The 14,533-nt window shown below is 43.4% G+C and overlaps 1 protein-coding gene across 4 annotated transcripts in view; it reads right to left on the bottom strand.

The window, feature by feature from the left end:
- Positions 1-14,533, bottom strand: part of Epb41l4a (erythrocyte membrane protein band 4.1 like 4A) — a gene marked incomplete at its 5' end in the record, with an annotated part of 221,021 nt that overhangs the window by 14,505 nt on the left and 191,983 nt on the right. For 3 of the 4 annotated variants that reach the window (XM_005382155.2, XM_005382156.2, XM_013513019.1), the window contains 3 exon segments: positions 1,061-1,180; positions 12,379-12,456; positions 13,740-13,787. In XM_005382155.2, the coding sequence (XP_005382212.1) occupies positions 1,061-1,180; positions 12,379-12,456; positions 13,740-13,787 (246 nt within the window). 4 annotated transcript variants of the gene reach the window in all.

Genomic DNA, 14,533 nt, shown 5'->3' with positions numbered 1-14,533 from the left:
AACTAAACAACAGTTTCATTAGACTCTCCCACGAAGTACACGCGGCAGTGAAGACCTCTGCACGAGAGTGTACTGCTCAGTGACCGGTACCAGGCTTTCTGTCGCAACAGAAAGTCATTGCTCTTTAATGCTGTATTCCAGATAAAAACAAAAGCACGCCGGGTTAGGTTCTGATCCAAAGGGAAGCATCTAAGGCAGACCTTCCCTCGCCTCTGTTAACCTGACCTGGCACCCTCTCGCCTGCCTCCCTCAGGACTCCCCATACACCTAAGCCAGGCTGTTTCTGCATCAACTGCCCAACAACCTTCCTCTGACGGACCCTAGGCACTGACCCCTTCTCCCATAAGTAAGCAATGCCATCCATCTAACCCCTCGGGAGCTCAGAGGGGCCTGTGTGCAGATAGTCCCAATTCACCTGAAAAGAGTGCTTGGGAAATAGAGTAAGGGTGGAGGGCCTAAGTCTCGAAGCACACATACATACATACACACAGAGAGAGAAACTTTACCAAGGAAAATTAATTTGGGGGCCTGGCAGTCTCACTGTTACGGGGTAACTGTGCTCACACAGGGCATTGCTTGGCAACAGGAGGAGCGTGCAAGTCCCAACATTAGGGTGCAATGAATCACTGATTACTGATCACAAATGGTAATGTGATGGGAAGACATTCACATCTGGTTCAATCTGGAACAAGACTGTAGAGAATTCTGCAGACTCAAATTGAGAGAAGCAGCAGGTATTTCACCAACAAAGGAGACTACTCCTATTTAGCCAGTTGGAGACTATTCCTGTTTATCCAGGTGGATGTATGCATTTGTTTAAAAATAACACAAACCAAACAAAATGATGGTTTTGATAGCCTGTTTCCATGACATTTTGTTCTGGATGTGCTCCAACTTGTACGGCTTCAAACATAATTAACACGTGTTATAATATACGAAGATGAAAATGACAAACAATGGGATAATCATGGTTGAACTAAGACCACATCAGAAGACCCGAGCACCCGCATACTACTTCACGTTCAGTGTGTTTGAATCAAGGTATAAACAGCCCACATACGAGCGAGACCGGTGTCTGGATCGCCTGTTGTTGGGGTCTGATTGGTTTTTCTCCTTTTGTCTCCGTAAGACAGCTTCCCACTGAGGCGCTGAATCAACCATATCGTTCTCCAGCCGTATTCTGCAAAGCAAAATCATTCGTCTAAAGTTAACATCCACGCCCAATGCCTTTTTTCCTTGGTTTATCCTAAGGTTGTTTTTTAAAGGAATTTAAGCAGAAGCAATTACATTACAACCAGTGAAAGCCCCGAAAGTGTTAACTAGGTTTGTTTGCACACACACAAACATAAATTGTCATAGTCACATTAAATATACAAAAATATTACTCATGAACAACTTTTACGTTTTCCTTAAACTTCTGCAAGAAAAAGCGTCAAGTGAAAATTCATTTAAAACAGATTTAAGTTTTAATGATAGCAGTGATCTTAAACTTTCCTAAGAAAAAGGTCAAATTCATTTAAAATATATTTAAGTTTTCACAATAGAAACAGTGATGTATTGCTACAGTGCCAACTTTAAGTATGAAGCAGACATTTTTAAATGCACTAGTGAAAACAGCAATGAGTAATTTTACTTTGGAATTCTCTTTAAAAATTGTAGTAATTATCAAAGTTATCGTGGACGAGAGGTGCCATTTTGTAAGACAGAACTAAAACTGCGAAAGTTAACTCCAGCGGCACACGGCTACCGCAGCAGGGCGCGGCGGCTGAGGAAGCCTGCACCATTCTGACTGCGGCTGCTCGCACCTCTCAGAGGGAATAGGGGCGACACCCGACGTGTCCCCAGGAAGGGAATGTAAATGAGGGAAGTAAAACGGGAAGGTGGCACTGGGGGCACAGGCACTTGCCACGGGAGACCAAGGAGAGCGTTAGCAAATAATCTCGTTTTTTAAAAATGCTAATTCACAAATCTGGACTTCTGTAATAAACTTTACCAATTTTCAGGTAGTGGCAACCAATTCTGAATTCTAAGGCACTGTATGGACCAGAGCCTGCAGGAGCTCTGGACTTCTGATGTATCAAGTCCTGCTAATGAGGTGAGCTATGGAGGGGGGGGCAGGTGGATAAGCAAGAATTTAATTGAAGTAAGCACCACATTAATGTGTAAATACTGCCTCCAATGTACTGCAGTGCTGCCATAAATCTGTGACTATTCCTTGCAAAAACCAAACACCTGTTAAGTGAATAATTAACTTTGAATTTATGTAAGCTCAGCAGGAAGCTGGCTCCTCCCCCGCGGAGAGCGGCTCCGAACTGTCAGGATCCCATCCGGGCACTGCCACTGCAGGGACCCCATCGCCGCCCTTCTCTACGAACAGACGTCTCTCCCCTCCTCTGTGCCAGCTCTGACCACGGGGCGATTTGCTTGTAAGTGCGAAACAGTCCATGATGACTAACACTCATTTCGCACAGAATTTGAAGAGATAATGTAAAGCAAATTCAGGTTGAAAAGAACAGCACCTTATGAGGAAGAAACTACGTAAATCTGCAGGTTAAAGGGGGAATTGTGTTAAATAAAAAATTATCTGAAACACACGCCAAGCTTTTGAAGAGTATCTATTTTCTCACTACCGTTTTCTTTTCTAATAGGCTATTATTTGAAGATTAACAGAAAACAGTCATGGTATTTTTCACAGATTTAAGAATATAGTTTCCTCTTTTCATGGCACCTATGAAGTAAATTAAAACTGAACAAATGCTGCTATGGACCTTAACATTGGAAATATTTGAAGAACCGTGAGAAGATATACTACCTGCGGCCGTCATCTTTCATCATTTTCTGGAACACTCCCATTTGGAAAAGCCAAACGGGTGCGTGTGACCCCCTCACATGGGTGTGAGTGCATGAGAATAAATACAGATCTGCACAGCCAGAACCCACACCTGCAAGCCTTCCCAGTGTCTCACACGATGCTCAGGAACCCAGCAGACGTGCCGGGAGGAGCAATTCTGGACGTTCCCAGGCTGATGGGTCAGCTTGGGAGACAGAGCAACAGGGAAGGCGTCGGACTGCCCAGCAGGACCTCTCCTTCCACAGGAACCCACAGCTTGACTGCTAGACCTCAGATTAGATGCAAAATCCAGATCGCCTAACTCTTAACCCTGGAGTCTTTTAGACTGTAGCTTCCATTCTGAATGAAATTGCTGCACAGGTTATGGACAGATTAATTTCACAATGTGAATTTTTTTATCAGGAAGTCAGGGTCATTAAACATGTTTAAGAGGTCAAACCAACTATCGAGGCAAAAGCCTGACTTAGGCAAAAACATACTTTTACCAGAACACAGACATTTAAAAGGAAGCACTATTACTGTATGTTGATTCTCATTTACTGTGGAATGATCAGAATACCACAATACTCGAGACTTTACTATGAAGAAAAACACAGAAACTCCTGAGATGCACACATACATATTTCCTTTACCTTGCTTGCAATAAAGACTAAATAAAAACAAACTTCAGGTTATAGCATGTACCTTTAACTTATTTTGCTAGTTGAAAGTCTCAACTGAGGGCAATGAAACTTGGGCAACTAACATCCTTGTGACTGTGAGCTTTAAAGACAGACGCCCTCTGCTGGGGGTGCCATTTCATAAATATTCCAACAAGATGCATTAAAAATGCAAGGCCCTTTGGAGAGTCACAACACCAGCACATTTTCCAGAGTAATGATGGTGTCACTGCCTCGGTCTCTAATGAAGTTTGAAATTACACCCGTACAAAAAGCTTCTGGTTAATGGTGCCTCATTACAAGAATGGAAGTGTCATTTCCTCCACTGCTGAACTGCTCCAGAAAACACAGGTGCCACTTGGAAAGACAAATTCCTACCTTCAGAAGCAAGACTACTGTAGGCAAGTCTTTACAAAGCAGGAGTTACCAGTTTTGTTCATGTATGAGAGATGAAGAAATCTCTAAAAGAAAAAGACATGCCTCCTAAAATGAGTCCTACAGTTAAGTTTTATTCCTAGTTGTGGGACACACAAATGTGGGGTTTGTTGTTGTTGTCGTCTTTGCTCTGTTTCATTTGTTTTAGGCCCCTCTCCTGCCTTATTTATTGATGAGTGGTACTGGCACTGAACCCAGTACCAGCCCGGCCCTTTTTCATTTGTTGAGCCAGGGACCCCCTGAGTCGCTAAGTTGCTGGGGCTGGGCTCAAACTCGCAATCCTCTTGGAGTGCTGGGGTTACAGGTGTGTACCCCACACCTGGCTATGTATTTTAATTTTGATGTAGGGATTTATATCATGAAGAATAAAAGTACTGAAAGCTATATGTTGACAATGGACCTGTTAAAAGAGTCAAAAATGTGCCCTTCTATCATAGTTATACAATTCTCAAAGGAGAAAAAGATTCCATTATAACTTCTACTACAGGTCTATTTATTTTCAAACATTGCAAAAGATGAACCTCAGAAAGCCACCAAATATTCCTTTCCTGTCCCCTTTGATCCGTAAGTCTATATTTACTATGTGTTGCCTATTTCCCCATCCACAAGGAAGGAGAGTGAACAGCTAGAGCCGGACGTACACTTAACGAGGCTTTTGTTTTTTGATTAATGTATAGGGAGAGGGTTGATTTCAAATACAGCAAATTCTAACATTCCAGAATAGAAGGATTCTAATAAATTTTCTCACAAAACCTTTACACTTTTTATTTCTGTAGACAAGTTATGCAATTTAGATTTTAACTGCACTTGACACTTAATTAAAGCTTGCCGAAGCTTTGCAGATAAAATTCCATACAATCATTTGATAACAGTAATAAAGATAGTAACTATTCCTACTCTCCCCTTTCTTCCCAATTATATTCTGCCTCTTCTGCAAAATTCTTCACATTACCAAATGAGTTCTTACATAAATCCCTGGATTTTACTTTGTCCTTCCTTTTATCAACTTTGTTCCTAATAGGACCTTTCTTTATACCAGTTCTTAATTTACTTCAAATACACTGAGACAAAGGGCATGATTAACACTACCCCAGGAAATCTTTTGGAGCAAATGTACAAGGAAGCGCGAGGCTGATGTGAGCGGCACCCCTCGCTCTCGAGTTCTGTCTTTTCCCAGCTCTGCCATGATCCAACTCAGACTTTGGGCAAATCACCATCTCCTTTGGCCAGGTCTCAGTTTCTTCACGTACAAGATTATTGCAAGTATCTTCTCCAGTGTTAAAACTCAGTGTTTCTCTGCTTATATTTTATTCCCAAGCCAATCAGACACACTGAAACAAACCTGTGCTTTTCACCTGCAGTGTAACCTTCCCAACGACTGCTCCATGTGGCCACTAAAAATTGAATCAGCGGTTCCAACTGATTGCGAACTTGTGTTCTCATCAACTGCACTCATTTTTGGCTCACTTGCTCCAAAATAATCTTCATTTTTTATCCAGTAGTTTTTCTTCCCTAGGGAAATTTATGTTGGTTCCAGGCATCTATCCACATGCTCCCATGAGACCAGCAAGCAAAAAATGCATTTACTTTTCTCACCTTCCCCCACTATCAATAAATTACATTTATTTGTGTTTAAAGGGGTTTTGGTCTCTGCTACTTACTCCTTATGCTTCTGCTATTAAAATGGGCTATCTGTCTTTTTTCCCTTTAAACACTCCTGTGTTTGTAAGTTTTAACCTGTTTTGCCCCCGCTGCCACTCAGTAATCTGACAGCATTCCACGGCTTCTGCAATATTCTGCTTCCACAGTCATCTCTGTCAACTGTGATTATGCTCTGGAAATCTCAGACCCCCCAGGTCACAGGTCTACATCCTGCTATGTCCTATTAAAGTATAAATCAGAACCCTCTGCCTCTGTGGCATGGCCAGCATTACCTGTGTCACTAGCTCTGTATGAACGGCCCTCCTCATAACCACACTTTTTTTACCTTGTTTGCTACCCATAAATTAGGGGCAGGACAATAGGAAATGCTTGGAAGGAAGCAGTTACCTATTTTCAGGCTCAGTCAAAGAAAGCCTACTAGTCTGAGTTTGACAATTTCCCAAAGACCTTTTTCCTTAGGGAATGGAGACATTATCTTTTTCACCACTCTCACAACAAAATCCCAATCTCCTAGACTTGTGCTACTTAGATATATTGTCACTATTACAGTGCTGAATTCTTTTTTCAGAAAAATAATATAAAAGTGTATGGAGCACATTAAAAACTATCTTAATCTATTATTCAGATACTAACAGATATGTGATAGGCTAATAGATCCTAAAAGACATCTAAAAGGCAGAAAAAAACTAACAGCACTTGTGCCACAATGAATTCATGTTCAGGATACTAACTTCTTTTTCTGCTCTGTGATGTCGCACCCCACTGGGCAGATACTGCAGGGAGTTCAGGTAACACTGCCCACTGCTGAATGTCCTCATGAATTTCATAGCACCTGCCTATATGGGGCTTTTTCTACTTTTTACAGCCCATCCGGTACCTCCTGGACCCTCACCTCCTGTGAGGTAGGCAAGACAGGTATTACTCCACTTTGCACCAAGAAACAAGCAGGCGAAGGAACCTGCTCATGGCTACAGACTCTTCAAATCAGTGTCAGATTCACAACCAAGGCTTCCTAATTTACACGTACACATGCGCACACTCATATGTAACTTGTGTTTAGGACGCCAGCATCCCAGGATAAAATTAGGGAAAGGTCAGAGGGTCCCTGCTGCAAATTCTCTCTAGTCCCCCTCTTGTTCAAGCTTTCATGGTTTCTCATTCTTTTAATCCTCCCCAGGCTCCTGAGTTATTTCCACTTTTAAATTCATGCACAAAACCCCAGACGACCTCTCTGCGTCACCCACCTCTCTAAATCCCCCGCCTCACAGTGCTAACAGCCTAACAACACATCAAAGCTAATGAACAGCTAAGTAATCCAAAGATTCTCCCCAGTGATGCCCAGAGGACTGCTGACTGCCATCAGGTGCACAAGGATATTTTGCAGACTGCTTTCTTTGAATGTGAAGACGATTTTATTAAGCTTAAGGTATTTTAAGGGAAAGCTAGTTTGTGAGAGGTTTCACTCTGATAAACCGGGTTCCTGAGCCCTCCTTTAACTCATGCGCTGGGCAAGTCTAGGCATGGGCGTGGGCTCAAAACTATAGGGACAAACTGGCTGGCCTTTCTGAGCTCAGGGACAAGATCCAAGATTCTAACTCGTAAAAACTAGTACAATCTAATATTCACATGGATCATTAACTTTGTACTGCCAGTAGCTGGTAGGCTCCCGATTCGACGAATTTAATCAAATCAATTGTTTCACAAATTAGTATAGCAAAGCAATCTCTAAAGTTTCAACATTTTTACTTGTAATTCTATTAGTGAATTGAAACACCCAGTTCCTTCCTCAACACTAACCTATCCTTTACTACTCCAATCACAATGAACATTAAGCTTGACTGGGGTAGAAGGCTGGATGTCCAATGAACACCCCTTATGAATCTGATGAAAGCTACAGACTCTGGCTTTGTCAAATTGTGCATCTGAGGTGCAACAAGGCTATCTAAATAATTTTACAGACTTGTGAGACCCCTAAAACCTTCCCTTGAGCCGATATTGAGAATGCACGGTATAAAAATGACAGAGTGTGTGAACTTAGGACAGGTGGGAGAATGGCAGACAGGACCAAAGGAAGCACAGAAACACCTGCTAGAGGGTGAGAGGCGGGGGCAGGTGAAGAAGAGGCAGGGATTCCCGAACTGGGCATAGGACCGTGAGGCGTCACACGTCACACTCTCACTGCAAAGAGCTCACTAGATCTTTACAGAACTCATTCGACAAACAGAACAGTGGTTATGTGTGTCCCCTTCACTTTAAAAACAAGGAAATTGGGGCTGGGGATTTAGCTCAGTGGCAAAGCGCTTGCCTGGCAAGCGCAAGGTCGTGAGTTCGGTTCCTGATACCGGAGAAAAACCAAAAAAAATTTAAAAATAAAAAATAAAAAAAAATAAAGACAAGGAAACTATGATCTGAATTAGTTGCATCAGTTGTCCAGGGTCAAATACTAGCACATTGCAGAACCAAGACCAAGGCTCAAATCCTTGGGTTATTCTACGACAAACTGTTAAAGGCAACTAAGTTAGATAAAATATTAGAGGCACTCAGGTAGGGCTGGGCCCTTGAGGGAGCCAGTGCAGAAGACGAGAACCGTGGGAAAAACAGGCTCCTCCGCTGAGGGCCAGACCTCAAGATAAAAGATGAAACAAATGCAGCCACACACTTCCTAAGGATAAACATCAGGGACTGATATTCTAAACAGGTCTCTATCACCTGGAGAAAGCCAGGAAGAGCCACTAACCCAACCCCCTACAGGAAAAGTCCCTGTTCTGTATTCATGTCCGCTTGCTATGTGACTCACTTCTGCATCTGATCCTGATTTGATCAATTTTACCTGAGCAATTACACTTGTAATCTTACTGGCTGCCCACAGTTTTGTTCCACCTTGGGATTTCCCATTTTTCCCACCTCGGACCCCCCTCATGTGGTAGATTTGCTCTATAAAAATCCCTAGAAAAGGCAGGGTCCTTGGCAACCTACGCAGGTCCCCTTCTGTCCCTCTCTCGGACAGAAGCTTTCTTTCCCCCAATAAATATATTCTGCTCTTAACCCCCACTGTTCCTAAAATTCATTCTTCGATTTCAGAGAACACGAACTTGTACCAGACATCTAGCAGGTTGGGAGTTTCTTTCCTCAATATCAAAACCATTGGCTTCTAAACAGAGGAAGAATTGAGGGAAGACAAAAGAAAGGAGGAAAGAGAAAGAAGGGGACTGGGTGAGGACAACAACAAGAGAAAAACGAGAAAGAAGAGCACAGAGGGAACCTAAGGTAAAGTAAGGACTGCCTGTCATCTTAGCCGTCAAAAATAACTCTACTCCAAGTTCTAGCTGGTTATGAAAAGAGATAGAAAACTATCCGCTCAAACCTCAAGCCTAGAAGATCCCTTGGACACCCATTCAGACTGCAAAAAGAGCAAAGAAAATACTACGGTGGGAAGAGACCAGGGCCAACATCACAAGCCCCCAGAGGAGGAGGGTGACTGGGGAATGAGCCTCCCACGTCTACCCTCATTAGTACAGGAGCCAAAAGTGAGAGAGGGATGCTTACGATTACTGTTTCTAAAACTTAAACAGAATAGCAATCCTTTCATCTGGTGTGAATCTTGACTTTTTTTAAGTGGAGTTAAAAACCTGTTGGGGTTGAAATTAATTTGCAAACATGACTTTATTAGCATTTGTTTCTCTTCACACAAAACAAGAGATGTTTAAATTGTTACCCATGGAAACTGTAAGAGGGCTTAAGCTCCAATGGGTTGATTTTGTGTCAAAAAAAAAAGAGAACATTCCCACAGAGTAGCCTCAAGCCTAAAGGGAAAGGCTTGCTTTACTTTAAAGCAAAAATCCACCAAGAAGCGCCAAAGGGAACAACGTTCCCTACACAACCTCTGAAAGTGAAACTGACTCTATCAGGAGTTCCACTGGACACATCAGGGGCCTCAAAGAAGTTTGTGAAAAGCAAATCTGCCCAGTCCTCACCCCTCTCCACGGGCTACCACTCCCCAGATGCATGGGAAGGCAGAGTGCATCGGAGTGCAGGCCCCGGCTGCGAATGTAACGAAACCTTCAGGGCTGAATCTAGGACCTTTCTGGCAAAAAGAAGGGCACCAGCACATCCCAGATTCTGGGTGCCCCACCCGAGTCACCCAAGTCCTTTCAGAAAAGCACAAAAGACGGTGCTGAGGACTTGCTGGGCCCCACAGCAGCCAAGCAAAGGAAAGGTAGATGAGGTTGAAGAGAGGCACTCTCTCCCCCAAAGAGGAGTCTTCTACAAAAGTAGAAAGTCAGAGGTGAGGAAAGAACCCTTCATCACAGACAAAGACATCTGGGGACAGTAGCAGTGCTACGGTTTAAATGTTCATACCTGTGCATCCTCATGTAGGATGAATGTGTGCCGACAAAACACAAAGGGCGAGCAGCCAGAAGGAAGGACCAGCAGTAACAGCACGGTAGGGAAGTGGTACCCAGAGGCAACGTAATGGCTTTGCACCCTCTTTCCCTATACACTGACACCTGCTGCACCAGAGTCTCCAGAGGTGGAGATCAGAACTGAAAGACAAATTTCTTCATTCGCCCATTTTTTCTTATGCCCCTGAGAGTCAGACTCTAGACCTCATTTTCCATAGACATAGAAACTTATATAACCCCGGGGCAATCTGTCTACAGGTAAAATAAATGACTGTGAAAGCTTTTTGGGTCCTTTGCGTGAAATGTGTCAGAGTGTGTTTGAAAGCTATTTCCTCTTACTGGCCTTGCGAACTGCATTCACCCTTAAACGTTCAGAACTACGGCCATCTGAAAACACTTCTGCCTAGCACCGAGAAAGCCAATTTAAAAAACTGTCCAGTGGGCAGAGAAAGCCCTCCTGAGGGAGGAAACACCGAGAAGGAACACTGGAGCTGGTGCGGCCCGACCAGTAATGAGCAATTTAAGGATTTGGTGGCACCCTTGCTGTAGCGTTTCATTTCTAACAATAAATGTCACCGAGCACATGTGGTCCCAAAAGACACTTGTGTTTGAAACAGGCTTCTCCTGAGCAGCTGAGAGCAGAGCATCATGAGCACAACTGGAATCTACTAAGCGATACAAGTAGATTTGTTAAAATACAGATGGATCAATACGTACCAGTTTTAAATAGGGACAAAATTTTGGGGGGCTTCGTTTTCTATTCTTTGTGCAGAAATACTGAGTTGCAGAGCGGGACCAGAGTAGAAAGAAGAGCTACTCTCACAATGGGGTTTTTACAGATAAAGCAACTGAAATGGCTTCCTTGAGAAAGGTGTCATAACACACTGAGATCTCACCTCTACCTGGCTCAATTCCAGCCTCTAAGCAAGCTCCTCACAGAAGCATTCCTTAGAAAGTGGTCCGCTCTTACAGTGCTGCCTGGGCTGTTATTATTATACAGGCCCTGTAGTTAGAACGGGCAGACAATTCAACCTGTGCCAACCTCAAGGACTCCAAGCACCGAAGAAGATGGTGGAGATTAGCTAGTCTGGCTTCCTCAATTTACAGAGGAAACAAAGTAAACCCAGAAAAGTAAAGCAGGCAGCCCAGAGTTCTACATTAGGTGCAAGTAAGTTTCTCCGCAGCAGCACCACTGCTCTAGTACTAGGGACCGCGTGGGTGTGGGGCTGCCATCTACCCACAAGGTGCTCCACAGCACCCCTGGTGAGTAGCCGTCTCCTCCTCCCAGTCATAATGTAAATGAGTGTCTCTGGACATTGTCACATGTTCTCAGGGAGCGGGTGGGGAGGACGAAACTCTTCCAATTGCGAGCCACTAGGCTCGAAATTGATATGAAAGGAAGTCAACTCCCTCTGGCTTCCAGCTTGGTGCACATGAGTACTTGCTTCCAAATAAATATTGTGGGACTAGGGAGAAGTGATTAATGCATTAAGCCAACACTAGTGCTTATGTCAAATGATTTACTAACAAGCTCTTTAAAAATCTTACAAATACAAATTAACTGCATTTACTCCTCTATGTGTACCTGACATAAATGTAAAAACATATTAGCATGTAGATATACCTGAGGTAAAGCTATAAAACAATGCATCTCATTTTGCCTTGGGTAAAACACAATAATGTCATGTTAAAATATAGTTCTGGTGGAATTTCGCTACAAATGATAAACTTCGCTACCAGCCTTAAATTCACTATACAGTGTATCTACATATAGAATTATATGAAAGAAAAAGAAAAAAGGGGGCCTGGGGATATAGTTCAGCATCACAGCACCTGCCTGGCAAGTACAAGGTCCTGAGTTCGATTCTCAGTACAAAAAAAAAAAAAGAAAAAGAAAAAGAAAGGACTTTCCTGTCAAGTTGTTTAATCATCTCATTCTAAAGATGGAAACTCAGTTAATCCCAGCACTCAGGAGGCTGAGGCAGGAGGACCATTGCAAGTTTAAGATCAGCCTGGGCTACAAAGTGAGCTCAAGGCCAGCCTGAACTGCATAGCGAGACCCTGTCTCAAAAAGACAAAAAAAAAAAAAAGAAAGAAAGAAACTCAGTTAAAGAAGCTGAGGTTCCCTAACCTAGTGCTTCAAAACAGGGCCAGATTCCTCTGCAACAGATAAGAAAACCAGCTGGGGATATAGCTCAGTGGCATAAACACCTGCCTGGTAAGCACAAGGTCCTGAGTTCTATTCCCAGTACCAAAAAAAAAAAAAAAAAAAGGCAGATAAGAAAACCAGGTTTACAAACACATGGACACGCAGCTTCTATTACCAATGGCAGCCTCTGATTTCAGGGTTACAATATTTAGACATTACCTGTTTCTCTTCTTCCGGTGCTCTCTGTTAGAATTTTCCGATTCGCTACCACTGCTGGTGTTACAGCGTGAGCGTGACCTGAAGACCAAAAGCAAAGCAAAGCAAAAGACCTGCGTTTATAACACATTATAGAAAGGTTCGTTTGGTTCTTTGGAATTAATTTTGCAGTGAAATTACTAATCCAAACATAAAGACCCACATTATCCCCCTCCTGGGCAGAGTTTCTGAACTCAGACATCTGAATAAGCCTCCAGCGCAGGGCAACAGCAAAGCAGGGCAAGATGAAAGCGGATTAAGGCAAATGTCATTATGCTCCCAGAGAGAACCACAAAAACCAACCGCTTTCAACAAAACTCCCACATGGCAGGGCTGTGAGTCCTGGTGGTGGACTAAATGTGGAAAAAAGTCTTGTTTCCCTCCCCTCTTCTCCCCTAAGTAGAGATGTACAACAGATTTCCTCTGTCCTTGAACTTATGCTTGTCCTTTGACTGGATGTACCAATAGAATTAGGTGTGTGGTATCCTCTGCCAGTTCCAGGACTGATGGCTCCTGCTTCCTCCCTGTGACCGCCTAAAGAAGCCTGGCTAGCAACAGGGAGAATCGGGTAGAGAGGTCCCAGGCCTTCAGCCACTCTGCACAGATCCCTGGGCAACAAAGCCTCACCTGCCATCTGACCACAGCCTCATGTGCGACGTGGGCAAGGCTAGACAAGGAGCCGTAACGCGATATGCGCGTGTACCAGGCACCAGCTCCCACAGCAGACATACTCGTCATGCACCACGAACATGTACTCATAAACATTCAGATATTTTTAAAAACAGCCAGGCATGGTGGCCCACGCCTGTAATCCCAGCCCTTGGCAGGTTGAGGCAGGAGGATCGCTGCGAATTTGAGGCAAGCTTGGACTACACAGTGAGTTCAAAGCCAGCATAGTGAGACCCTGCCTCAAAAAACAAAAACAAAACAGAAGTGACCAAAACCGGAACTTTCCGTCCAATCAACAGAATTATACTATATGTGTGTGTTTATACATACATATACACCCATATGGTATGTATGTATATATATTTTATGCCACCAAGTTTTAGAACATTTTATAATATAGTAGATAAATCAGCTCCTCTGAGAAACAAAGGAGCAGGAAAAAACAAGAGAAATGTCGAAGGATGGGAGACTAAGAACAAGCTAAAACCAAAATTGGTTTTTTTGGGGAAAAAAGGACTTATAATATAGCATCCTTTCAGCAGTCATAAAAATCCTCCCGAAGTCCTCACCCCTCCCTTAACTCTGAGCACTGCTAATCTGCCGGTCCCTCCCCACTTTCCCTGACTCTCTTCCCGTTCTGTCTGTTTTTCTTTTACCTCCTCCTTTGCTTTAGATCTGAGTCTTCACCACTATTATGGGCTTTCCTGTGGAAAACAAAAGAAGACGTTGAAGAATGAAATAGTATAGCTGGCTACGAGAGGCACAGCAAAGCAAGTTCCACTGCAGAGAATTCCCATCTGTTAATGCATCTGTTCATTCACCACACACTCAAGTTGTACATGTATGCCCTACGACAGGTCCCAGAGGGGCATGCCACCAACCGGTCTTGAGGTCTTCAGAAGCCAGCAAGCACCCTAAGGGGCTGCAGAGTGTAAATAACAACATACAAGTTGTCTGTTGAACACGTTTATCCAACAATGGGGTTAGTCCGCAGTCTCTAGGTCTACAGTCCTCCAAGTGGGCTCCTGCAGTGCTCTAACGGAATATGAACCCCATCTCCTCTGCTGATACGGTGTATAGTTCAAACACACTGCTTTTCTACATAGTGCCTTGGTCTTAATGGAATCACCCACCAAGTGCTGTTATGACAAACAAATGAATGAATATAATTAAAATGCAAAGTAGGACCTGAGCCACTATGAGCGCTGAATAAATAAAAGCTGTTATTACTGCTACCTCCTCAACTACCCTCACGCTGCCCACTCTATCCACTAGGGCTGCCTACTGACCTTACTACTTCTACCAGCTTTTCACCTTTCTGTTACTCAGCTTAGATTTCCTAGTGCATCATTTCAATTACACACATGCCAATACCCAACACTTCCCCAACACCGCTTTTCATTCAATCTTTTATTTTTTGGAGTAACTGTACACACAGGTGAATCCAATA

This window comes from Chinchilla lanigera, unplaced genomic scaffold (assembly GCF_000276665.1).
Source record: "Chinchilla lanigera isolate Chin_1 unplaced genomic scaffold, ChiLan1.0 scaffold00017, whole genome shotgun sequence".
In the NCBI taxonomy this organism is placed as follows: Eukaryota; Metazoa; Chordata; class Mammalia; order Rodentia; family Chinchillidae; genus Chinchilla; species Chinchilla lanigera.
Note: the sequence above shows the minus strand (reverse complement) of the source record. Positions and strands in the feature narration are given on the sequence as shown.